Below are 9171 nucleotides of genomic sequence, written 5' to 3' on the forward strand. Positions count from 1 at the left end.
GAATCATGCTTGCCCTCAAGCATGGGGATAACTGAACTCAACAATGGCTAGCTCTCACGTTATCTATTGCCAAGCTGTGCTTACGCCAAAATCAAGGTTTAGTGGCTAAGTGTCAAGACATATCTCTCCCGGTTAGCTTCTAAGATCATAGACTCGTCCAATTCATGGCTAGCTGCCTAGGAAATCAAAATATTAAACTAGCAACAGTTCGAAATTAAGTCAACTGACAACCAAAATCTCAACATTGAAAACCAAGGATCAGCGGCCCAAAATGATCATAAACTTACAAATTTCCCACATCCGATCTTTTTTCTTTTTTTTTTTCCTTTTTTTTTGTTTTCTTTTTTTCTCTCTTTTTTTGTTTTTTTTATTTGATTTTTTTTCTTCTTTTTTTTTTGAAAGAATAAATGCTTAGTCCCCAAGCCATTCAAGTCTTTTGACGTGAACTCTGACATTTTTAGATGAAAGAGCCCAGTTACTCAACTTTTCACGGCTCCAGGACTACTTACTCATAGAAATCGTCACTTTTAGACGCGAGAGTCGACATTTGTGGTGAAAACTTCCGATTACTGGGTGACGACACTAGCGGAGTAAAGCCATATGTTATTCACAATAAAATACCAAAATACCAAAATACCAGACAATTAATGATCATGGACCACGTCATCTCCCAAACATGGAGAACTAAGGTCAACAAGGGACCAATTCACCAACAAGGGACCATGTCTTACTTGCCACCGAAACTAAATTCATAGAGTAAACTACGGCTAGCAATAGAAGAGTGAGTTGCCAAAATATTCACCAAGACAAAAACAAGCTAGGCAGAAAATTAAAGAAAGGTAGAAAATTGAAGAAATTCACTAGTCAAATCCAATCCCCCCCACACCTAATTCACACATTGCCCTCAATGGGATAAAGAAACAGAAATAGCAAGCAGAAGGGCAACGGGACTTCCCTGAAGTCGTCAAAAGAGGGGAGGGTTAGGCGGAAACTAAGGAGGAAACCCGGCTTGCTGCATAAATGCCACCAGATTTTGTGCCATATTATGCACGTTGACGTCAATGTGGGTCAACCGAGTCTCGAGCCGCTCAACCGTGTTCCGGAGTTGAAGCCAGTCCTCGGGCGTCGGGTTGGGAGGAGGTGGAGTGGAAGTCGACGGGCTAGAGTCACCACCAGCAGTGGAGGAATGTGGAAAAGAGGATCGAGAGGGGACACGAATCGGTCCCGGGGGGACGACCTCCCACCCGTTGTCACCCTCCCTTACCAAACCCATTCGCTCTAAGCACGGGATGTCTAAGGGCTCCATTTGACAGGCGACATGCAAATCATGGTTAGAGAGATCAAGCAAATGCAAGTTAACAGCCAAATAGGTAATATACGACCCAAGAATCAAGGGGCGCTTCTTTTTTATCAAAACAGACTTAAATTGAGAAGCGAGCCAGCACCCCAAATTAACTTTAATGTTATTATGCATGCACCATATAAAGAAAAACTCTGGTTTAGACAAAATGCCCGAGCTATCTCGCCTACCCGAGAAACTATACGCTAAGAAGCGTTGGATGTAGCGAGAAGCCGGGTCCTTGATATAAGAGCTCTTGGACTAGCGAGGATCATAAGGGTCAAGGTCGACGGACAGCGCCTCCCACATATCTCGATAACGAGAGAAGAAGGGCTCTATGTAGTCGCAGGCACTCTCGGCATACTCACAAGAGGTAGCATAGACCGGATCAATAAAACCAAAAGCTAGATTAAAATCAATAATGGAGTGGTGGAACTCTTGACCCATTAAGCGAAAACGAATGACATTGGGGGTAGACACAGTGTAACCGGTAGTAATGGTGAACTCAAATGTGGCATAAAACTCTCTAACCAACTCAACAAAGGCCGGGCAGTCAACGATACGAGAATATGGACGCCACCCGATGCCAGTGATCAAACGGTCAAAGGGGACCCTAATATCTAGAAGGCCCAAAGTGGTGGCGTCCAGATATCGGCAGGGAGTAATCCGCCGCTCACAACAAACAGCGTATCACTGCTTGTCGACGGCTCTAGTGAAGTTCAAATTGCCCCCAAAATGTGCAGGGTCAGAAATATGGACGCCCCTCTGTCTCTCAAGGCGAGCCCTCCTCCCAGATGAGGAAGGTTCGTGCGAGGGGTCAAAGGCAGGAATGGAGGATTGGGGTGGGGGAGGCTGAGAAGTCCTAGGGGACCTAGAGGAAGATCGAGGTCTCACCATGGTAACTAACAGGCAACCCAGACAATAGAAAGCACAATTCAGGCACCCAAATCCGAGAAAAAGACCCCAAACAAGTCACTTAGACCCAACCGATTAGCAATAAACAAAGGAAAGGGCACAGTAGCCGTCCAATTGAACAAACAGGCACAGAAAAATACCCAACTAACGGCGCCAAAAAGGGCACAAGACAGAAACCAACAAAACAGAACTCAAGCGATACCAACAGGGACCCCAACAGAGCAATGAATTCAACCAATTAGAGCAAGTGAAACTCAACAAATGTCACCAATTGGACAGTCAATTACCCAATTCAAACGACCAACATTAGCAATTGAGCCAAGCAACAGGCAATCCCAGCAACAGTAGTTCAGAAGTTGGACAGAAACGACTCAATAAAGATGCCCAGTAGTCAACGAGACAACCAATAGCACAGGAGTAACAAATATTATATAAACTACCCTCACCAGTACCACTGGTGTATGCACAGAGAAAAAATTAAATCAAGTGCCCAACACTTCAATAAATATCAAAAAACATCCCCACATATAGCAGCAATTAAACTCAATTCTGTCCCAAAATTAACCCCAGAAAATGGCCAAATCATCACCTTCTTTTATCCATCAAGAAACCCACACACAAATTCCAACAACTTATGCTAATCGGGGAAGAAATCACAATACCTCCACCTATCAATTTTGACAGGTGGTGATGGGCGGCAATGGAGGAGAAAGGGAGATGCGCGCTGCCGTGGAGTTGGTGGCGAAGGAGGCGGCGCTTGGTGTGGGTTGCGCTTTGTGTGGGCGGCGGTCAGCAGCGAAGGGCGGTCGCGCATTGCTGGCGGCGGCGTGCGCGAGTCACGTGGGACAGGAGCTGGTGGCGTTGGCGCGCGATGTGAGCTCGTGAAGGGGGTGGAGCTGCTGGTGGTGTGCGGCGGTTGACAGTCACGCGGCTGGGAGCGGCAGACAGCAGCGAGAGGGAGGGAGAGAGCGGCGAGCTATGGGTAGCGGCAGGCGAGCGGCGAGCAAGGCAGAGGAGAGCAGCGGCGCGCCGTGGGCTGCGCGTACTAGTGCGCGATGGCGGCGCGGCTGTCGACTGCAAGGAGAAAAGTGAGCTGGGGCGGCGGACGAGCGGCGACAGCCGCTAGGGATGTCGGGTGAAGAAAAAAGGCAAAAGGGAAAAGGGAAAACAGCGGGGAAGAAGGAAGAAAGAAAGAATGGAAGAAGGAAAAAAAAAAGAAAATAAAATAGTTTTGGGATTTATTTATTTTTTTTGAATTCAAATTTCAAAAATTTTACTTGCTGAAATAATATTATTTGTATCAAAGTCTCTCTTTTTTAAAATAAAAATAAAAATGAAAATGAAAATAATAGAAAATAAATAAATAAAACTTTTTTTTATTTTTGCTTTTGGGTCATCAAACACGGTGTGGGCACGCCAAAATTAGAAAACATTCACTGACCTCGAGGGTCACTTTTCACATTTTAACGTGTGCCCTACTCGCGTGGGCACCCCAAGATTCCATTTTCTGCCGGCGTCGCGAGATGTTGAGAATTTACCAACACGGCGCGGGCACGCCATGTTTTACAAACGTCCTCTGACCATGGGACTTGGATTTAGACGCTTAACGCGTGCCCTCCTCGCGTAGGCACGCCAAGATTACCTATCCTGGTCATAGTGAGGAAACATCAAGAGTGATTAGTACCCAAGTGAGAAACGACATATTTAAGAAATTGAACACAAAAATAACAAATCAACAATTGGGTTGCCTCCCAAAAGCGTCTTTCTTTAATGTCTTTGGCTAGACATAGCCCAAAATTTGCTTAAACTAAGCAAATCGGGTCCTCCAAGTGCATCATCTCCACCCGTTCAACTGGAACCCCTTCATAATACGGCTTGAGACGATGACCATTCACCACAAATTTCTTCTCCGTCCTTAAACTCTGGATCTCCACTGCACCATAATGAAAGACGTTAGTTACAACGAAGGGACCGATCCAACGGGAACGTAACTTACGTGGAAATAACTTCAATTTCGAGTGGTACAGTAGAACTTTTTGCCCACATTCGAACGTCTTCCTAGAGATCTGCTGGTCATGAAATATCTTATTCTTCTCCTTATAAATCACAGCATTTTCGTAGGCTTCATTGCGAATCTCCTCCAGTTCTTGTAACTGCAATTTCTTTTGAATTCCGCCCTCTTCGACGTCCATATTGCACTGTTTTACTGCCCAAAACGCTCTATGCTCGAACTCGACGGGGAGGTGACATGGCTTCCCAAATACCAAACGATAAGGGAACATGCCAATGGGCGTTTTGTACGCCGTTCTATACGCCCATAAGGCATCTTCAAGTCTCATACTCCAATCCTTCCTATCGGGTCGAACCATCTTCTCTAAAATCGACTTGATCTCTCGGTTCGATGCTTCCGCCTGACCATTTGTTTGAGGATGATAGGATGTGGACACCTTATGTAAGACACCGTACCTCCTAAAAAGTGCAGCAATCGTCTTGTTGCAGAAATGAGTACCCCTATCACTTACAATTGCTCGCGGCATCCCAAAGCGGACAAAAATGTTCGATTTGACGAATTCTGCAACCACTTTGGAATCATTAGTACGGGTGGCCTTTGCCTCCACCCATTTCGAAACATAATCTACGGCAAGCAATATATACACAAAACCGTAAGACGAAGGAAAATGACCCATAAAATCAATACCCCATACATCAAAAATTTCAACAAAAATCATTGGGGTTTGGGTCATTTGATCCTTACGAGAAATATTACCTACTCGTTGACACTTGTCACAGGACTTACAAAATGAGTAGGCATCTTTGAAGAGGATCGGCCAATAGAACCCACTCTCTAGCACCTTACGAGCCGTTCGCTTGGGTCCAAAGTGACCTTCACACGCAAAAGAGTGACAATAAGTTAAAATAGATTGGAATTCAATTTCACTTACTTATCTACGAATGACTTGATCGGCACCCCGCTTCCAGAGGTAGGGGTCATCCCAAATGTAGGACTTAGCATCACTCTTCAACTTGTCCCTCTTTGCCTTAGGCCATCCTGCAGGAAACTTATCAGTGACTAGAAAATTGACGATATCAGCATACCAAGGCAAGGATAAATTAACCGAAAATAAATGCTCATCGGGGAAAGTTTTTCTCAACGGAAGGTCGTTCTCGGTGACTTGTACCCGGCTCAAGTGATCTGACACCAGGTTCTCCGTCCCTTTTTTATCTCTGATCTCCAGGTCGAATTCTTGTAGCAGTAATATCCACCTTATCAGTCGCGATTTTGCCTCTTTCTTGGTCAACAGATACCGCAAAACTGCATGATTAGAGAAAATTATAACTTTAGCACCAAGTAAATAGGACCGAAATTTCTCTAAAGCAAAAATAACAGCTAAAAGCTCCATTTTGGTGGTCGAGTAGTTCAACTGAACTCCGTTCAAGGCTCGAGAGGCGTAGTAGATAGCATGGGATGCCTTTCCCACTCTTTGACCCAGCACCGCGCCCACTGCATAGTCGTTGGCGTCGCACATGATCTCGAATGGAAGGTTCCAGTCAAGGGGTTGGATAATAGGTGAGGAGGTCAATAGCTCCTTCAACCTATCAAACGCCCCCTTACATGCGTCGTTGAACTCGAAGGGCACCTCTTTTTGCAACAGTTGGAACAGGGGTGCTCCAATTTTCGAGAAATCTTCTATAGAAACCTGCGTGACCCAAGAAAGAACGCACTTCCCGCACACTCGCGGGGTAAGGTATAGTAGATATAACATCTACTTTCGCTTTATCAACCTCAATACCCTTGGATGACACTACATGATCCAAAACTATGCCGTGTTCGACCATAAAATGACATTTTTCCCAATTAAACACGAGATTAGCTTCTATACACCTTACCAAAATTAATTTGAGGTTATCTAGACAATTATCAATATTCTCCCCATACACACTGAAATCATCCATAAAAATTTCAATAATCTTTTCAACATACTCTGAAAAGATACTTATCATGCATCGTTGGGAGGTAGCAGGTGCATTGCATAGCCCAAATAGCATCCTTCTATATGCAAATGTTCCAAATGGGCACGCGAAGGTGGTCTTCTCCTGGTCCTCGGGTGCAATAGCAATATGGAAATAACCTGAAAATTCATCCAAAAAATAATAGTAAGCTCGACCTGCCAATCGCTCTACCATTTGATCAATGAAAGGGAGAAGGAAATGATCCTTTTTCGTGACGGTGTTTAGCTTCCTATAGTCTATACACTGTCGCCACCCGGTGGGCTTCCGAACTGGTACGAGCTCACCCTCTTGGTTTGACTCCACTGTTATCCATGCTTTTTTCGGGACCACCTGTACTGGACTCACCCAGGGGATATCTGATATGGCAAATATAATTCCGACGTCCAGCAGTTTCAGGATCTCTTTCTTCACTACCTCCATCATGAGGGGATTTAGTCTCCTCTGAGCCTGCCGCACAGGTTTAGCACCCTCCTCGAGTTGAATTCGATGCATGCACATCACGGGGCTAATTCCCTTAATATCGGCGATGGTCCATCCTATCGCCTGCTTATGGTCCCTCAAAACCCGAATTAATTTGTCTTCTTGGACTTTTGATAAACTCGTGGAGATGATCACTGGGAGTGTCTCCCCCTCACCCAAGTATGCATACTTTAGATGTTTTGGCAGCGATTTTAGCTCCAAGTCAGGTGCCTGCACCACAGATGCAAGTAGCCTTTGGTGAGGTTCAGGGATGAAAATGGGTGCGAGGTCGTACCTTAACCTTGTGGGCGGTAATGTTTGTAGTGATCCAATCACACATTTGAACTCTTCGCTCAACTCCACCCCAGAGGTCGTCTCTGACTCGAAGTGCCTAGTCAAGGCGACTTCCAACTCATCTCTGCCTTCAATTTCAAAAATCTCTTGTACCACAGGGTCAATAACATTCACAGAGAAAACAGAGCCAACATTTGAATCAGATGGGTATTTCATGGTCTCAAAGATATTAAAATGCACAATCTCGCCATCAAATTCCATAGACAAAGTACCCTTATTAACATCAATTTTGATTTGAGCGGTACTCAAAAAGGGTCTGCCTAACAATAAAGGCGACGGGTCATGGGAATGTTCATCCTCCATGTCAAGAACATAAAAATCAGCTGGGAACACTAATTCATTAATTTTAACCAAAACGTCTTCAATCAACCCTTCGGGGTATGCATTGGTTCGGTTAGCCAGTTGGATTATTATTCCAGTCTCTTTCAAAGGGCCTAAATTCAAAGAAGCATATATGGACTTTGGCATGACATTAATTGATTCTCCTAAATCTAACATAGCCTTTCCAATCAAGGTATTACCTATCCTACAAGAAATAGTGAACATACCTGGGTCTCCGCATTTCGGTGGAAGCTTATGTTGTAGAATTGCTGACACATTTTCCCCCACTATCACTCGCTCATCTCCTTTCAACCACCTTCGGTTGACACACAAGTCCCTAAAAAATTTCACATATCTGGATACTTGCTTAATCGCGTCTAGTAGGGGAATGTTGATCTCCACCTTGCGAAAGATCTCCAAAACCTCTTTCTCTTTGTCCTACTTCCTTGGTTTCTCCAACCTGTTAGGAAAAGGAGATGGATTAGTTCTAACTGTATTAATGGGGTCCGGGAGTACCTTTGGAGCTTTGGTTTCCCTGCACTTCTCTTCCAACTCCTTCTCAATTCGTTACTCGTCCTTGTTCTTAAGAATCACCAGGTCGGGTCCTTGGATTTCTTTCCCACTCCTTAGGGTCATCGCGCTTACGTTCTTCGGGTTCACTTCAGGCTGAGACGGCAATTTACCTTGGACTTGGGACTCCAAAAGGTTGATTGTTGTGGCCATTTGATTCATCTAATTTCTTATGTTCTGCATTTCGGAATCCATTTTTTGTTGATGTTGCGTGGTGGTAGCTATCAGTTGTTTCATCATCTCCTCCAAAGATGGGCTAGAGTTCGGTGGTGGAGGTGGTCGGGGTTGGTACTGCTGCTGGTACCCTTGTTGTCTATTTGGCCCGAAATTAGACTGCCTGTTCCCTCCATAGCTGAGGTTGGGGTGGTCCCTCCAACCAGGATTGTAGGTGCTTGAGTAAGGGTCGTACTGCTTTCTTGGCGCGGGCGCGTGGCCGGCTATGTTCACTTGTTCTGCATTTTCTTCTTGAACTAGTGGACACATCTCTGTAGAATGACCCAAGGCAGCATATACTCCACACACCTTGGCTTGTGAGGCACTTCCCACAGCTAATTGTCGCACGAAGGATGTCAATTCAGAAATTTATTGTTGGATGGAAGATGTTTCTACCTCATTCACCTTACGGGACATCCTCTCTTAAACCAAACTGCTGTGAATTTTCAGCCATCCCCTCAATCAACTCCCACGCTGCCCGAGGAGTCTTGTTCACTAACGCCCCTCCACTTGCAGCATGATTATACTCCTGTCCCTGAAGAGTTACCCCTCATAGAAATATTGAATGAGCAGTTGCTCACTTATCTGATGCTGAGGGCATTTGATGCACAGCTTCTTAAACCTCTCCCAGTACTCATAGAGAGACTCGCCTGGGTGTTGTTTGATACCGCAGATCTCCTTCCTTAGACTCGCAACTCGGGATGCAGGAAAATATTTGTCTAAGAATTTCTTCTTCAACTGGTCCCACGTGGTGATACTACCTGATGGTAGGTAGTACAGCCAGTTTTTCGTGGAGTCCTTCAAAGAGAAGGGGAAAGGCCCTCATTTTTATCTGCTCTTCTGTGATTCCCGGGGGTTTCATGCTGTTGCAAACTATATCAAATTCTTGTAAGTGTTTATACGGCTCCTCACCTGGTAAACCATGAAAAGATGGTAAGAGATGAATTAGGCCGGATTTTAACTCAAAAGATGTGTTATCATTTAAACTA

The 9171-nt window shown here is 44.9% G+C and overlaps 1 protein-coding gene and 1 non-coding gene across 2 annotated transcripts; one reads left to right on the forward strand and one right to left on the reverse strand.

The window, feature by feature from the left end:
• Positions 1 to 5863: 5863 nt before the first annotated feature.
• On the reverse strand, positions 5864 to 7576 carry LOC113752362. Its single transcript, XM_027296478.1, has one exon. It carries the CDS (start codon positions 7574 to 7576, stop codon positions 5864 to 5866), a length of 1713 nt encoding a protein of 570 aa, XP_027152279.1.
• Positions 7577 to 8765: 1189 nt separating this feature from the next.
• LOC113754584 lies at positions 8766 to 8872 on the forward strand. Its single transcript, XR_003465266.1, has one exon. It is a non-coding gene; the product is annotated as a small nucleolar RNA R71 (small nucleolar RNA).
• The last annotated feature ends 299 nt before the right edge of the window (positions 8873 to 9171 follow it).

The sequence above is a fragment of the Coffea eugenioides genome, chromosome 11 (assembly GCF_003713205.1).
Source record: "Coffea eugenioides isolate CCC68of chromosome 11, Ceug_1.0, whole genome shotgun sequence".
Taxonomy (NCBI): Eukaryota; Viridiplantae; Streptophyta; class Magnoliopsida; order Gentianales; family Rubiaceae; genus Coffea; species Coffea eugenioides.